The sequence below is a fragment of the Heteronotia binoei genome, chromosome 21 (assembly GCF_032191835.1).
Source record: "Heteronotia binoei isolate CCM8104 ecotype False Entrance Well chromosome 21, APGP_CSIRO_Hbin_v1, whole genome shotgun sequence".
Classification (NCBI taxonomy): domain Eukaryota; kingdom Metazoa; phylum Chordata; class Lepidosauria; order Squamata; family Gekkonidae; genus Heteronotia; species Heteronotia binoei.
The window spans coordinates 173,492,478-173,509,979 of record NC_083243.1 but is presented as its reverse complement, the minus strand read 5'-3'; the positions used below and the strand labels follow the sequence as shown (position 1 = coordinate 173,509,979).

At 41.3% G+C, this 17,502-nt stretch overlaps 1 protein-coding gene across 1 annotated transcript in view; it reads left to right on the top strand.

Moving 5' to 3' along the window:
• LOC132589054 (unconventional myosin-X-like) overlaps positions 1-17,502 on the top strand; it is a 124,946-nt gene that overhangs the window by 81,386 nt on the left and 26,058 nt on the right. The window contains exons 24-26 of the mRNA XM_060261611.1: positions 1,849-2,634; positions 11,807-11,930; positions 16,819-17,062. Of these exons, the coding sequence (XP_060117594.1) occupies positions 1,849-2,634; positions 11,807-11,930; positions 16,819-17,062 (1,154 nt within the window). The remainder of the gene's footprint in view (positions 1-1,848; positions 2,635-11,806; positions 11,931-16,818; positions 17,063-17,502) is intronic.

Here is a 17,502-nt window from a genome sequence, read left to right as displayed (position 1 = left end):
ATGTACTTGCAGCTGCGTTTCTTTCAATAATAATAACCTAACTAAACATCATGGTTTCCCTTGGGTTCCTCATTATCTGACGTGTACTGTAAATTCCATAGTGGGAGCTCAGCTCCCAGGGTTCGTAGGGCCTGATTTGGATTGGGGACACAACACAGGGATTGTGTTCTCCTACACCATTTTTCTGACCTGAAATAGCTCCCCTATGAGGGCCACAATTTGGGTGTTGGTAGCTCCATGTGTACTGATGTGGTACTTGTAGGTTTTCTAAAAGGGGTAATTTCAGGTGAGAAAACAGGGTAGGAAGGAAGGCATTACCCTCTTCTCTCTATGTACTGTGGTCCCAATCCAAATTGAGCTGACACATGCTTGAGAATGTAACATGCAGTTAGACCCTCAGGGTGTGGTTTGTAGGATACATTCCCATGTTATATTGCTTTGCTGTCGCCATCAGTTTAGATATAATACCTTGCTTCCTTCCATCCACAGGCCTGAGCAAAAGGAACACTTACAGTATTTTTTGCACCATAAGACTCACTTTTCCCCCCCCCCAAAAAGTGGAGGGGAAAGTGTGTGCGTCTTAAGGAGCGAATACTGCAAAAAATTCACACAAATGCCTCTAAATTCACACAAACGGCTCTAAAAACTAGGTGCGTCTTATGCTCAGGTGTGTCTTATGGAGCGGAAAATACGGTAACTAAAAGGGCATTGCTATCCAGGTCAGGATGTTGTTGCTATTAGGTGGATTACAGATATGATAAAAACAATTCACTCAGTCAGTGAGTGAATTAACAAATACGATAAAAACATTTGAATCTAACAAGAAAGGATGAATTTGACACTGCAAAGGAGAAAAGGATGAATTTGACACTGCAAACACTGATCCTCTCTTAAACCATCTTCAGATTTTTGGGGGGAAACAGGCCCAGCACATCCGTTGAGCTGGAGTAGGCGGCTGCCTGGAGCACAGAGCTGGGGAGAGGGTGGCGGTTTGGGCCCTCCCTCCCACCCGTGCTCCTAAGTGGACTCAAATAGTCCACTTAGAAGCAACAGCAACGTTCCCGATGTCAGTGTGTGCACTGCCGCTGTCCGCTGTTGCTCTGTCTCTCACATCACAGATGTAAGATGCAGAGCAATGGTGGGCTGCAGCGGCGTGCACACTGACACCAGGAACCTCACTGCAGCTGCGCTCACTTTTGTAGGTGCTGGCGTTGGGGCGGCAGCAGTGCCCTGCCTGGGGCATTGGCCTCAAGATGGCATCCTAGCGCCACTGCTGGGGGGAAAATGATTATGTAGCTTCAGCCTTGGAACAGTTAGAAGGAATGTTGAAATTCAAGGAAATAGAGTAAATAGGGTCACCAAGTGCCCAGTATTGCCCAGTGGGGGACTTTCGCGCATGTGCGACATAATGACATCACCCAGAAGTGATGTCATAATGCCGGCAATGTCCCCGTGCGGTCGCTCTAGGCGTTTCCGGGAAAACTCTGTGATTTTCCCAGCTGCTCTAGCCATTTGGGAGGGGAAAACTCTATGGTACCATAGAGTTTTCCCTCCCAAATGGCTAGAACAGCCAGGAAAACCACAGAGTTTTCCCAGAAATGCCTAGAGCAACCGCACGGGGACATCACCAGCCAGATGACATCACTTCCAGGTGATGTCATAGTGCCAATGACTTCGGGGGAGGTTCGAAGGCTTGGCATCCCTAAGAGTGACCACTAAGGCCCAATGTGGACCGGGAGCTTGGCAGCCCTAAGAGTTAGTCAGACAGTCATCAGTGAGGTATCTTCGACCAGCTGATTCATCACTAAGTTGATTTCTGAACGCTTTACATAATACCATTTCTTTCAGGTGGAGGTGTTCAAGATTCAAGAAGACGACCAACCGTTGCAAGAAGAGGAACAGCGTCAGATGGAGGAGATCCTGCGGCTAGAAAGGGAGATTGAGAAGTTGCAGTGGCAGCAGAAGACAGACCATGTTTCCATTGTCTGTGAAAACACCAAGAATGAGATAAAGCGCCAGCGGGAAGAGGAGATACAGAGGCTGGAGAAGGAAGCTTCCAGGGTGGCGCAGGAATTCTTGGAGCTGCTTGACTTTGGAAACCTGGATGAGAGTGTGCAAGGTCTGGAACGTTCTCTCTCCAATGAAGGAACCCTCAACATTGAATGCAGCCTTGTGGCTCCTCTGGCTGAAGAAGAAGAAGATGAAGGTTTTCCTGCTGATGAAGAGGGGCCACCTGTCCCCAGCCCAAGCCTGTTGTACCAAGACAGCACCAGAACCAGTGATAACTACTATTCAGAGGAGGAGCACACATCTCCAAATGTGCCATTTCTTAGGAAGGGAGAAGAAGGAGAGGCCAATTCTCTGACTTTTTCTACAGAGAGACCTATAAGTTCCGAAAAACAGCACATGGAAAGCATTTACCACACTGTCTCTGAAATCTTACCCAGTGACAATGGGGAAGTGGAAGATCCAATTTACAGCTTGCCTCCAGATGTGGAGTCAGACTATGACCATGAAGAGTTTGATGGCAGTGGAGGTGTTGGAAGCACTTCAGCCCAGCCCCTAAATGGGGGCAGAATCTTGCACAATTCTCACAGCAATGGCATGGACTCCAACCCTGGGAGTTTGGACTCGGTGAGAATTTTTTTAACCTTTAAGTGGAAATTAGACCCTGTTTTAAGCAGGAAGTATTCCTTCCTTCATCTTTCCCGAGTCTTTTGGGATCTCCGTGTGCTCTTTTATTGCTAGTTAATTTGCTCCTTGGAGATAAAAGTATCTTAACACATTTCTGCCTGCAGTCCTGAGACCATAGAAAGCTGTCAGCCCAAAAGCACAGCTGGTGTTATTTCACCACACTTATTAACCTACTTCTTTGACTCCCATCTGTGGGATCATCCAGGTCATTTTGCATAACTTTCCAGTTCTTGTGATGTAGCAGCAGTGACATTGGTGTCACTGGCACATTTAATCAGCATGCTACTATTTTGATCTCCCAGGTTGCTAACAAAAATAGTGAATAAAATATGTCCCAGAATTGATTCTGGAACAATGCCACTTCTTACATCATACATGCTAGCTTTCTCAGTCTCTTTAATCTGTTGGTTGCCTTACCCATCTGTTAGTACCTGTAGCATCATTTCCTACCATGTTGTACTTGCCCATGAGATGCTAAGGGCCTACTTGCAGAGTTGCCTGTTCTTATGCTATAAATGTTCAAATTTCCAACTTGTTCTGTACAACTTCCCTCAAGGTAGTGTTTCTGTTCTGGGAAGCTGTATTTTTCAAGAATTCAAAGTATTGGATTTAATACCTGGTGTGACAGAAAGTGACAGTATGATTATGGTGTGGAAAGTTGTTTTTGAGAATGACAGGGGACACCTAGGGGATCTTGCTTGATACTGCTAGGGCTGAGCTGCACCATCCTGCTCATCTTTCAATTTTTATGAAACTTTTCAGAGTGATTTTTAGGGCTTTGCTTATTCTTTGGAAGCTATCTCACACACAGCACAGCTATCTTTCCTTGTTGACTATTGCGTAAGGGAAGAGCATATTGCTAAAACAAACAAACAAAAATCTGTAGCCTATTTCCAAACTTAGTCAGACCGTGAATTGAATGACTAAGGAGGGAAATCAGGGTGACTGGGTATGGCAAGACAGAGTACCAAAGGCAAATAATCCCTACCGTTGCCACAAACAGTGGTGTCAACTGAGCCAGCCCCTCACAAGCTCTAACATCCTGTGTCCCCCAGAAAGCACATCTGCATTTCCTGTGGGCTGGAGAGATCTTGGAGGAATATAAATATGATTAAATACATTGACCAAATAATTTTTACAGCAGCCCACTTCAGTGTTTACCTGAACTGGCAATGTGTTCATAAGTGCTTAAGATTCTAAGAACAATAAAAACCAGATTAAGAAAAAAGCTCCCATTTCGGGACTTCCGGGGTTGGAAAATGCTGAGCTGAATTGCTTCTCAGAAGGGGAGCAGGCTGGGGCTTCTGTTCGGGGTTGTGGAGGGCAATTTAATGCCTACTGCCTACTTTTCTCAGAGATCAGTCCAAGATATGCACAGGAAACTCTGAGGAGATTTACCTTGGCTAAAAGGGAGTCCCGGGGGGGGCTCCTTTGAGGGGTCTCCAGAGACGAGTTGCATATTCATCATCTGCAGAAGTTTCCAGAGTCATTTATTTGACATAAGCTCGACAGGATCCTAACCTTCTTTGAGACTGCTAAACATCTAAAGCTATACAAGACCGGTGTTGAATCTGGATTACTGCAGAAAAAGGTGGGAAATAGAGATTCGGGAAGCTTGGAAGAAGAAGGGGAGAAGGGGCGAAATTTGAACTTTGTAAATTTAAAGGACAGTGCTAAAAAGTGGAAAGGAATTTATTGTTTTGTCTACTTGCGGTTTTGGTGAAAAAGCCCCATCATCACAGATTTGCAGCTCTCACAGACAACACAGGAAATACGTCAAACATCGTGAGATCTTTTTACCAGTGAAAACGGGATTTGGTGGCAAGAAAAACAGGAAGTGTCGGATGGAAGAGGGAAATCATTGAAGCAGCTAGCCTACTCTAGGACTATAATATCATAGAAAAACATCGGCGGCCATTGCTAGGAGGTCAAAATTTAAACAAAGTTTTTAAAGTGTTTGGGACATTAAAAATTGGTGAAGCTGACAGCAGTGACAATTAGAGTAAATACTATTGGATATTATCACTGATAATTATTTTAGAAGCCTTTTGAAAAAAAAAAGTTTTGTAAAGGGAAGCAGAAAGTTGCGACCGCCATTTTGGAAGAAATAAAAACTTTAAAAATTAATATCTGAGCCCAGGAGGCTCGGAGGACAGCGAAATTAGGCTTAGTGAAAAGGGCAAGCCTTACTCTATCAAACCTGATAGTTTAAATTTAATTTGGAGAGGTCAAAATTTCCGGTGTTTTTTTAAATGTCAAAGCATAAGTTAACCCGTGCAAGGACTGCCTCAATGGAGAAAATGCAAGAGCAATTAGAAGCAATGGAAGCCAGGATGATGAAAGGGGTGAGAGACATGATAACTGCTTCTAAAAAAGAAATTAGAAAAGACATTGAAGAGCTAAGGAAAGATATAGAAGATCTCAGAAATGAGACTGTGGTAAAATCAAAGAAAGTGCAAGAGGTGGAAGAGAGAGTGAAAGTACATGATTCCACCTTGCTAAAAATGCAAGAAAAGGTGGCAATTCATGACTGCAAATTGATGGAAACCCAGATACGTCTGAGATGAGCACCTGAGGATGAAGAGACTGATTTGAAAGGATATATAAAAAGAATAATTGCAGAATTTTTGGAGGAAGATCCTGAAGGAACTAGAAGCATGTATGACTATATGTATAGAGTGAACTCACTATATGCCAAGAAAAAGTATCTACCAAGATATGTGGTTATAAGATATATGACAAAAAAAATGGTGGGGAAAATCTTGTATAAAAAATTTGAAAAGACATTGATAGTGGGAGGCAGCAGAGTAAGAATCATGAAAGAATTGCCAAGACAAGTGATGAATGACAGAAAAGCATACAAAAAATTGGCAGAAAAACTACGTGACAATGAAATGAGGTATAGATGGATAATACCTGAAGGTCTGAGCTTTGAGCTGCAAGGAAAAAGGATTACAATTACAAGCACACAGGAACTGCGTAGGTTTTATGAAGAACATAAAGAATTTGCTCCATGATGGATTACAAATTATTATCTTGGAATGTAAATGGACTAAATTCACTACAAAAAAGAAAGGCAACATTTCATTGGATTAAAAAGCAAAATTGTAATATAGTTTGTTTACAAGAAGTGCATATTAAACAAAAGGATTACAAATTTTTATGGAATAAACAACTGGGACTAGAGTTTTTTCATTGGCTGAACAGAAGAAAAGGGGAGTGATTTTTTATATTAAACAAGAATTGAAGCCAAAATTAGTGTTTAAAGATAAAGATGGAAGATTTGTAGCGGTAGAAATGATATTAAATGCAAAAAAACCGTTGTTATTGGGACTGTATGCACCAAATGGTGCAAAGGATGTTTTTTTAAAAGACATTATACAACAACTTGATGAACTGACTTATGACCAAGTTTTGATAATGGGGGACTTTAATGGAACAATTAAAAACACACTGGATAGGTCTGGGGGGGGGGGAAAGAATAAGGAAGGAAAATTGCCAAAGTCTTTTTTTGAATTGGTCAAACAAGAAAATTTGGAGGATATATGGAGGATATTTAACCCTGAAGTGCAGGACTATACCTTTTTTTCAGCAAGACATAAAACTTTTTCAAGAATTGACATGTTGTGGGGCACTAAAGACTTAGGCCTTATAACAAAGAAAATAGAGATTTTACCTAAAATTGGGGCTGACCATAACCCAATAATGTGGATTACAAAATTGTCTAAATTAAGAAGATGGAGATTGAATGAAGATTTACTACAGAATAAAGAAATAGTAACTACTCTAGAAAATGAAACTAAAGCTTTCTTCCAAATAAACGATAAAGAGGATATAGAATCAGACGGTCTGGGATGCTTATAAAACAGTAATGAGAGGAATATTGATTACATTGAATAACAAAGATAAGAGGGCAAAAGAAAAACAGATGTTGGACATTCAAAATGAAATAAAGAAAAAAGAAGGGGAACTGAGAAAAAGGCCAGGGAAAAAGAAAATTATAAGGGAGATTACAATATTACAAACGCAAATGAGACATTTGTTAAATAAAGAACTGGAATGGAATCTGAAAAGATTGCAGCAGAAATCTTTCGAGGGAGCAAACAAACCTGGAAAATATTTGGCCTGGCAACTGAAGAAAAAGAGAGAAAGTAAAATTATTAATAAAATTGTGGTGGATGGAAGAGAGGTGGTAGATCAAAAGGAATAAAAAGAGAATTCTTTAAGTATTATGCCAAGTTATTTAAAGGTGTTTAAAAAAGGAAAGGAAAGATGGACGAGTACTTACAAAAGATAAAAATAGCATCCTTAGCAGAAAATATGCGAAAAGTTTTGAACGATTCAATTGAAAAAATAGAAATTGAAGCAGCAGTTAATGTAATGAAAAATGGAAAAGCACCTGGGCCAAATGATATACAGCTAAATTTTTTAAAACCCTCAAAGAGGAGTTAATCCCGAAACTTCAGAAATTGATGAATATGATAAGAACAAAAGGGAAAATACAAAATACGTGGAAAGAAGTTATTTCGTTGATTCCAAAGGAAGATAGAGATGTTACGAACGTAAAAAAATATAGACCAATTTCATTATTAAATAATGACTATAAAATATATACAAGAATCTTGGCAGAACGGTTTAAACAATATTTGATAAACTTTATAAAGGAAGATCAAGCAGGGTTTCTTCCCAAAAGGCAAATAAGAGACAATATCAGAATATCAGAATTGTAGAATATTATGAAAGACATCCAGAAAAGGAAGTAGCATTATTCTTTGCGGACGCAGAGAAAGCATTTGACAATTTAAATTGGGATTTTATGTTTGCAGTAATGGAGAAAATGGAGCTGGGAGAAAGCTTTATAAGAATGATAAAAGCAATATATACTGAACAATGTGCAAGGCTATGTATAAATGCTGATCTTACAGAAGACATGATAATTAGTAAAGGTACAAGACAAGGTTGTCCACTTTCCCCACTGTTGTTTATAATGACTCTTGAAATATTACTGATGCAAATTCAAGAAGATAAAGAAATAGGAGTAAAAGTAAAAGGATTTACTTACAAATACAAAGCATTTGCAGATGATATAATGTTTATAAATGAAAACCCCATACAAGTCACACCTTTGTTGTTAGCCAAAATACAAGAATATGGGGAGTTGGTGGGACTTTGTATTAATAAAAAAAAGTCAAAACTTCTATGTAAAAATATGCAAATAAATAAGCAACAAGAATTGTAGAGACTAACGGGCTGTGAAGTTGCCTCCAAGGTAAAATATTTGGGTGTGGAGATAACAATGTAGAATATTGATTTGTTCAAAAATAATTATGAGAACCTATGGCATAAAATGGATGAAGATATGTTAAAGTGGAATAAACTTAATTTGTCACTGTTGGGTAGAATAGCCGCAATTAAAATGAATATTCTACCAAGAATAATGTATTTGTTTCAAACTATTCCAATTGTGAAAGACAATAAACAATTTAATAGATGGCAAAGAAAAATTTCAGAGTTTGTGTGGGCGGGGAAGAAACCAAGAATTAAAATGAAAATTTTAACAGATGCAAAAGAGAGAGGCAGATTTCAATTACCAGACTTAAAATTATATCATGAAGCAGTTCGCTTAGTATGGATAAAAGAATGGGTAATGTTGTTAAACAAAAAACTCTTAGCGTTGGAAGGTCATGGAAATAAATTTGGCTGGCACGCTTATATGTATTATGGGGGGAAAAAGATAAGATGGCTTTTTCTCTCACCATTATATAAGAAACAGCTTGCTAAATACATGGATGAAATATAAGAAATATGGAGATGAGAGAAAACCATTATGGATAGTGCCAGCAGAAGTGATAAAAATAACAGCTGAGACGGGTGAAGAAAAGTGGCTGTCATATAATCAACTATTAAATATACAAAGTGGCAAAATAGAATTGAAAACTGCTGAAGAGCTGAATAATAAATATGATTGGTTTCAAATGCAACAAATAAAGAGCTTGGTGGAGAATGATATTAAAACTGAAGGAATAAGAAAAGAGCAAACAGAAATGGAAAAAGTTCTGCTTGGAGACAATGAAAAATTAATTTCAAAATTATATAAATTACTTTTAAAATGGTCTACGGAAGATGAAGTAGTGAAATCTCAAATGATTAAGTGGGCAATTAATGTAAATAAAGAAATACAGATGGAAACTTGGAAATATTTATGGAAGAACTCTATGAAGCTTTCGACGTGTCATAGTATTAAAGAGAACTGTTTTAAAATGATGTATAGATGGTATATGACTCCTAAGAAATTGGCAAAGATGAATAATAAGATGCCAGACAGATGTTGGAAATGTAAAAAACATGAAGGTTCTTTCTACCATGTGTGGTGGACTTGTGAAAGAGCAAAAAAGTATTGGCAGATGATTCAACAAGAAATTTCTAGGATCTTGGGTTACGAATTTAAGAAAGTTGCAGAGACTTTTCTGTTGGGATTACAAATGGAAAAATTTCCAAAAGAAGATAGAACTATAATTTGGTACTTGCTTTCAGCTGCTAGGACATTATATGAGCAGTTGTGGAAACAAGAAAAAATACCAGAGAAATGGGATTGGATTGTAAAAGTTATGACATGGAGTGAAATGGACAAGTTAACAAGAATTTTAAGAGACTATGATTTAGAAGTTTTTAAGATGGAGTGGAAAAAGTTCAGAAGATATGTAGAAAAAGAGTGGAAAATAAAAGGACATTGGACAATTTTTGATAATGATTAAGTCTTAGAAAAAAGAAGAATATTAATTTTTGTTTTTATTAGTTAAGGGTACCTTTAAACATTAGTACTTTAAGTAAATAACACCGGCAGGGGTCAAGTAACAGGGGGAGGGGTGGGTAGAAAGTAATATATGGGATAGATAAAAGAAGTTATTAATGATGCAAGAAATATAATTTGTTACCGTATGTTACCAAATAAAATTGTTTTAACACAAAAAAAAGAAAAAAAGCTCCCATTTCAAGATTAAAGAAGAAAGTCACCTTTGAAATATACATGGCAAAACACCTTCTGGCAAAACAGAGGGGCACATAACTCCTTACAGGGTTGTGTTACGAATGACTAGCTATACCATGCTGAATGTGATGTGCAGGACTGAGGATACTGCCTGAGCTCAAACCAAGTCTGTGTAATAGATTTGTGGAGGAGGTTAGTTAAGGACACTAGCATCACAAAGGCCCCAGGAAATAACGGGGATGGGGATGGGTTTCCCTCATGCTTTTGACACTTTTTCCCAGAGAAAGAAATGGGGAAATTTGAGGAAACACTTTTTAAAAAACCCTCCTATGAAATATTTTTTTCTTTTTGCCTTTAAAAACAAAAATGAGGGACCATAATTGTAGCTCTCATTCTAGCCATCCTTCTAGCTAACTCACAGCTACTTCCTTGGAGGTTCTTGCAAATAGCCATGTCCTCCTGCCCCATACATATCCTTATTACTTGCCAAAAGCCTGTCCCTCCTATTCTATCCCCTGGCCTGGATGAAAAAAATATATCTGGTTGGTAATCATTTTTTTCCAACAAGCTGTCTTGTCTCACATCTATGAGCCCTGCTGTTGTCACCACTGTTGATTTTTCCAGTTATATCAGGGACATGAAAGATAGCTGTGTTGATGTGAGGCTTTGCAATGTTTATTCCATTTATAATGCTTTCTAGACATTAAGGATCCTGGAAGCAGCTGTTTCTTTAAATACGCCCCTCAGTCTATTCAAAACTTTTTCCATGCCATTGTTTGTATGTGCCTCTCTAAAACTGGGGCAAGAGGGGTTGTCTGTACATGAACCCCTCAAGGATCCAGTCAGGAGTGCTTTCACTGGCTGCATGAGGATGCTGGAAGGGCAGCAGGCTTCTCCCTCAAGAGCTGATGTTAAAGTGCAGAGCATAGCTAAGCAGAAGTTCACGGGTACCAACACTGACAAGAGTGCCTTTTTCGGTCAGGAGAGAGGACTTACCAGGGAGGCTCATGCAGTCATGATAAGGAGCTTTAGAGTACTTCATTTGCAACAGTACTATATGTGTGTGTCTGTTTGAAGGCCAAACAACTTGTTATGTTGGAGTCTTCTGTGTGCATGCAGCCCCAAAGATGGACAACTTTCTCCTCTACCCCGGGCTGTTTTAGCTTGGGGAAAAGGCATAGAGGGAAAAGCAGTAGCTGCATACCCGCCCACCCCACCCTCCTGGCACCAAAGGATTCCTGGGGACTTAAAAAATGCCATTCCCCACCGCAGCTGCTGTGTAACTGTGAGAAACCCAGACCCGGATTGTAAAAAAAAATGTAATGAGCACGCATGGGAAGAGAGATGGCTTCATTGTGCTTTTAACAAACAGGCTGTCCAAGCAAGATGTAGCCCTGTTCATTTTTGCCTTGCAATAAAGGCAGTCTCCTTTCTCCATAAGTGATAAGAAACAATGGATGCCTAATTCCCACCCACCCGCCCTTTGTGCTACCCATGAGTGTGTGTGTGTTAATTCATATGCACACCAGATTCCTTTCACATGATCTGCTGCTGGTGTTCATACAACGTTTTATGATTTATTTATTTTTTACAGTTCACACGTAATGACCAGACAAGGGATTTTGTAAACAGAAAATTTTGAGAAAGGAATTGAGGATGAAGACCATAAAATGAGATGCAAAATTAGCTGAGTGTTAGCTTGCGTGCGTCTGTTCAAAAATAGCTCTGTCTCCTGCTGATGCTTTCAGTTATCAGGGTGGGACAAGGTGCAGAAGCTGAGGTGGTTTGAACTTCAGGTGATTATTGCAGTAGACTCTTAAAATTCTATGGCTGAGTAAAAGGCACTTATTGGCAACAGTGGGGCAAGCTGTTGGCCTTAGCCACACTATTAATCACCTGCCTTTGTCTCTTTCTGCCTTGTGAACAGAAGGAATTTGTAGCCCTCATCCCATCGAGCTCAGCTCCATTTCTGGCCCCAGTTCAGGGTTCCATTTCTGGCCCCACTAGTGCTCAGCTCTGTAGAGGAAGCGTGATCAGACCACATGGGAAGGGCTAGTCTAAATTTGGATCTGTCATATTGTGACTGTTGTGTTTCCAGATGGTAACAATTCCTCTTGCTCCAAGTTTCTAGATAGTGAAGAGGAAGGTGATGCTTACATGGACACAGATGAAGAATTCTGTGGCGGCCGGGTAACTGTGCTGAACGGGTCAGGGCCAGCCTATTTTCACAGCTATCTCTACATGAAAGGTAAGCTGCTTCGTCAGGCCCAGAAGGTGAAGGAGGAACTTCTATCTCATATCTTTCAGCCCCCTCTAATTTTTTAAAATGCTTTCACTCTGCCTTTTCCTCCAAAGCAAGGCCTAAGGCAGTTTACAATGAAAGCTATTCTAAACAGACAATACAACGGCACTAAAAATTTCCTTAAGTACTTTCCCAGGTCAGTATTCATATTTCTGTGTCAAGAAGAGATTTCAAAAGAACACTGGGCTGAAACAGGTTTGTAGTGGTACCAGTATAGTAAGTGGGTAGTGATGTGCAGTGCTGGAGGACCAGATGCCTGCAATCTGCAGCTTGCTGTGGAGCTGCCTGGACCATACTGGACCATACAGATGATACAGTGTTCAGTCATGTGGAGGAGCTCTTGTGCAACAGGAACACATTTTTCTTCTGCACTTTGGTCACTAGAAGAGCAGTTTTTGACTGGGGTTGGTTGGGGTTTGCTAAAATCCAAAACTCTTCTGCCTTCCCACTTACTCATTACCCAGCACTACTATGATAACATTGTGCATTTTGGTGTATTTGCTTCAAGTGCCTTTTGGATATAGTTTCCACCTCATTCTGCTTTGAAACAATATTGCTGATATTGCTTTACGGTATTTGAGAGCCAGTTTGGTGTAGTGGTTAAGTGCGTGGAGTCTTATCTGGGTTTGATTCCCCACTCCTCCACTTGCACCTGCTGGAATGGCCTTGGGTTAGCCATAACTCTCACAGGAGATGTCCTTGAAATGGCAGCATCTGGGAGAGCTTTCCCGGCCCCACCCACCTGGGGGGAGAAGATATAGGAGATTGTAAGGTGCTCTGAATCTCTGCTTCAGAGAGAAGGGAGAGGTATAAATCTGCAGTCTTCTTCTTCTATATCCCTTTCTTCCTCTAAGGAGGATTAGGACTAGAATACACAATGGGTTGTCATCGCAATAAACCCCTGGGGTAGTCTACGGGAACAGCCAGAGATAGCTCCCTGGTGCTAAGGATAATGTTAGTGCTGTTTTCTAAACAAATTCTCTGTATGAGCCCTGTAGGAATGCCAGCCTCCAGGTGGGACCTGGGGATTCCTTGGAATTGCAGCTTATTTCCAGCTTTGTTGTTGTTCAGTCGCACAGTTGAGTCCAACTCTTTGCGACCCCATGGACACAGTCACGCCAGGCCCTCCTGTCTTCCACCATCCTCCTATCTTCCACCATCCTTCTCAAATTCGTGTTAGTTACATCAGTAACGCTGTCCAGCCATCTCTTCTTTTGCCTTCTCTCTTTCCCAGCATCAGGATCTTCTCCAGTGAGTGCTCCCTTCTCATTTGGTGGCCAAAGTATTTGAGCTTCAGCATCTGACCTTCCAGGGAACAGTCTGGGTTGATTTTCCTTAGGACTGACTGATCTGATTTTCTTGCAGTCCAAGGGACTCTCAAGATTCTTCTCCAGCACCACAGCTCAAAAGCATCTATTCTTCTGCGCTCGGCCTTCCTTAGGGTCCAGCTCTCACAGCCATACATTACTACTGAGAATACCATCGCTTTGACTATATGGACTTTTGTTGGCAGGGTGGTGTCTCTACTTTTTATTATACTGCCTATATTTACCATAGCTGTCCTCCCAAGGAGCAAATGTCTTTTAATTTCATGGCTACAGTCACCATCTGCTGTGATCTTGGATCCCAGAAATGTGAAGTCTGTCACTACTTCCATGTCTTCCCCTTCTATTTGCCACGGTGTGATGGGGTTGGATGCCATGATCTTAGTTTTTTTGATGTTGAGTTTCAAGCCTGCTTTTGTGCTCTCCTCTTTCACCCTCAACAAGAGGTCCTTTAGGTCCTCCTCACTTTCTGCCGTTAGAGTGGTATCATCTGCATATCTGAGGTTGTTGATGTTTTTCCCGGCAATCTTAATTTCGGCTTGTGCTTCATCCATGCCAGCATTCCGCATGATGCACTCTGCATATAAATTAAATAAACAGGGTGACAATATACATCCTTGTTGAACTCCTTTTCCTATTCTAAACCAATCAGTTGTTCCATATCCCGTTCTGACGGTTGCTTCTTGACCCTTATACAGGTTTCTCAGAAGACATGTGAGGTGGGCTGGTACCCCCATCTCTTTAAGGAATTGCCACAGTTTGTTGTGATCCACACAATCAAAGGCTTTTTGCATAGTCAATGAACAGAAATAGATGTTTTTCTGATACTCCTGTGCTTTCTCCATAATCCAGTGAATGTTGGCAATTTGATCTCTAGTTCCTCTACCTCTCCGAAACCCAGCTTGAACTTCTGGTAGTTCGTGATCTACATACTGCTGAAGCCTAGCTTGTAGGATCTTTAACATGACCTTGCTGGCATGTGAAATGAGTGCAATGGTGCGATAGTTTGAACATTCCTTGGCATTACCCTTCTTTGGAATTGGAATATAAACTGACCTTTTCCACTCCTGTGGCCACTGTAGCGTTTTCCAAATTTGTTGACGTAATGTGTGCATCACTTTAACGGCATCATCTTTTAGGACTTTGAACAGCTCAACTGGGATACCATCATCTCCGCTCGCTTTATTGTTAGTAATGCTAAGGTCCATTTGACTTCCCACTCCAGGATGTCTGGCTCAAGGTCAGCGATTTCACTGTCATTGTTGTCAAGGACATTGAGATCCTTCTTGTATAATTCTTCTGTGTATTCTTGCCACCTCTTCCTGATCTCTTCTGCTTCTGTTAGGTCCCTACCATTTTTGTCCTGTATCATGGCCATCTTTGCACAAAACGTACCCTTGATTTCTCCAATTTTCTTGAAACAATCTCTTGTCTTTCCCATTCTATTATTTTCCACTGTTGCTTTGCATTGTTCCTTCAGGAAGGCCTCCTTATCTCTCCTTGCTGTTCTCTGAAAATCTGCATTCAGTTGGGTGAATTTTTCCTTTTCACCTTTGCCTTTCGCTTTCCTTCTTTCCTCAGCTGTTTGTAAAGCCTCATCAGACAGCCACTTTGCTTTCTTTCATTTCTTTTTCTTTGGGATGGTGCTGGTTGCTGCCTTCTGTACAATGTCATGAACCTCCATCCATAGTTCTTCAGGCACTCTGTTTATCAACTCTAGTTCCTTAAACCTATTCGTCACCTCCACTGTATATTCATAAGGAATGTGATCAAGGTCAAACCTGAATAGCCTAATGGCTTCCCCAGTTTTCTTCAGTTTTAGCCTGAATTTTGCAATGAGTAGCTCATGATCTGAGCTGCAGTCAGCTCCAGGTCTTGCTTTTGCTGACTGTAAGGAGCTTCTCCATCTTTGATAGCAGAGTATATAGTCAATCTGATTTCTGTGGTGCCCATCAGGTGATGTCCATGTGTAGAGTCGCCTTTTAGGTTGTTGGAAGAGGGTGTTTGCTATGACCAGTTTGTTCTCTAGACAAAACTCTATTAGCCCTTGACCGGCTTCATTTTGTTCTCCAAGGCCAAACTTGTCAGTTGTTCCAGTTACCTTTTGACTTCCTACTTTGGCATTCCAGTACCCTATGATGAGGAGGACATCTTTTTTTGGTGTGAATTCTAGAAGGTGTTGTAGATCTTCATAGAACTGGTCCACTTCAGCCTCTTCTGCATCAGTGGTTGAGGCATAGACTTGGATTACTGTGGTATTGAATGGTTTGCCTTGGATACCGACCGAGATCATTCTATCATTTCTGAGATTGTATCCCATTACTGCCTTCCTCACTGTCTTGTTAACTATAAAGGCCACACCATTTCTTCTACGGGACTCTTGCCCACAATAATAGATGTAGTGATCCTCTGAGTTAAATTCACCCATTCCTGTCCATTTTAGTTCATTGATTCCCAAGATGTCGATGTTCAGCTTTGCCATCTCTTGTTTGACTACATCCAACTACCTTGATTCATAGATCTTACATTCCACGTTCCGATGCAGTATTGTTCTTTGCAGCATCGGACTGTTCTTTCACCATCAGACACATCCACAGCTGAGCGTCCTTTTGGCTTTGGCCCATCCGCTTCACTCTTTCTGTGGTTACTTGGACTTTCCCTCCGCTCTTCCCCAGTAGCATATTGGGCACCTTCTGACCTGAGGGGCTCATCTTCCAGCGCCATATCTTTTAGTCTTTTGTTACTGTCCATGGAGTTTTCTTGGCAAGGATACTGGGGTGGTTTGCCATTTCCTTCTCCAGTGGATCACATTTTGTCTGGGTTCTCAGCTGTGGCCTGTCCATCTTGGGTGGCCCTGCATGGCATAGCCCACAGCCTCACTGAACCGCGCAAGCCCTCTCACCACGTCAAGGCAGCAATCCATGAGTGGGATTTCCAGGCGACAGAGATCAAAAATGCCATTCCCCATCACATCTGCTGTGTAACTGCAGGGAACCCAGATCCAGCTTGTCAGGAAATGTAACGGGTGTGCATGGGAAGAGAGACAGCTTCAGAGATCAGTACCCCTGGAAAACGTGGATGCTTTGGAGGGTGGACTCTGGTATTGTACCTCACTGAGGTCCCCGTCTTCCCCAAGCTCTGTCCTCAAATCTCTCAAGTGTTTTCTAACCTGGGTCTGGCAATCCTACCTACCCATCCCCTGCCAGTGACCATTGGGGACCGGGTGATCCTAGCTGTTTGCATTATGAAGCTGAAAGACTTGGGGGGTTGAGGAGAGGTGACGCTGATATGCTCTGATTTTTAGGTAGGCTCCTTACATCCCCCCATTTAGTAGCATACAACTTGCAATCTGCCCATATAGGAGGCCTTTTCTTTTTCAGGGAACTGCTATGATCAGTACAGGAATTTGATCATACTGGTGTTTAGTGAAGTGCTGGTGCTACAGAGAAGGAAGGCAATTTTGATGCTGCAGATAGTTTGACAAAATCTGCTCCTCTTCCTTCACGCAGGAGGCTTGATGAACCCCTGGAGACGGCGCTGGTGCGTCCTGAAAAATGAGGCCTTCATGTGGTTCCGAGCCAAGCAAGAGGCCTTGAAGTCAGGCTGGCTTTACAAGAAAGGAGGGGGCATGTCCACACTGTCTCGACGGAACTGGAAGCGGCGCTGGTTTGTTCTGAGAGAGGCCAAGCTGATGTACTTTGAGAATGACAGTGAAGAGAAGCTCAAAGGGACGATTGACATCAGAAAGGCCAAGTATGGAACACCCTTATACCTCCACTCCTAGGACAAGGGCTAGCCAATTGACCAGACTTGATTCTCCTCTCTAGCCTTTGTTATGGTGCCAGAAATGAAAGATGGTTTATTTTAAAATACTTATATACCCACCTTTCTCCCAAGCACCTCAGGACCCTTGGTGGTTAATAACGATATATAATTGGTCCTGAGGGGAGAGTTTAGAACAAAGGCTTCTTGAACGTAGAGCTAGAAGCTGTGAGAGGATGAGTACCTCCTGGAAGGAGCCTTCCTAAATGTGAAGGTGCCACAGAAATTTCTTTTAAAAACCCCAATGGTGCTGTCTCAGGCTGCTAAGTATACCAGGAAAGCTCTGGTATAGCACTTTCACATTCCACTTTCCTGTTCTGTGTGAAGAATAAAAGCACTTCAGAGCTGTCTGGGCATTATTTCTCAGCCAT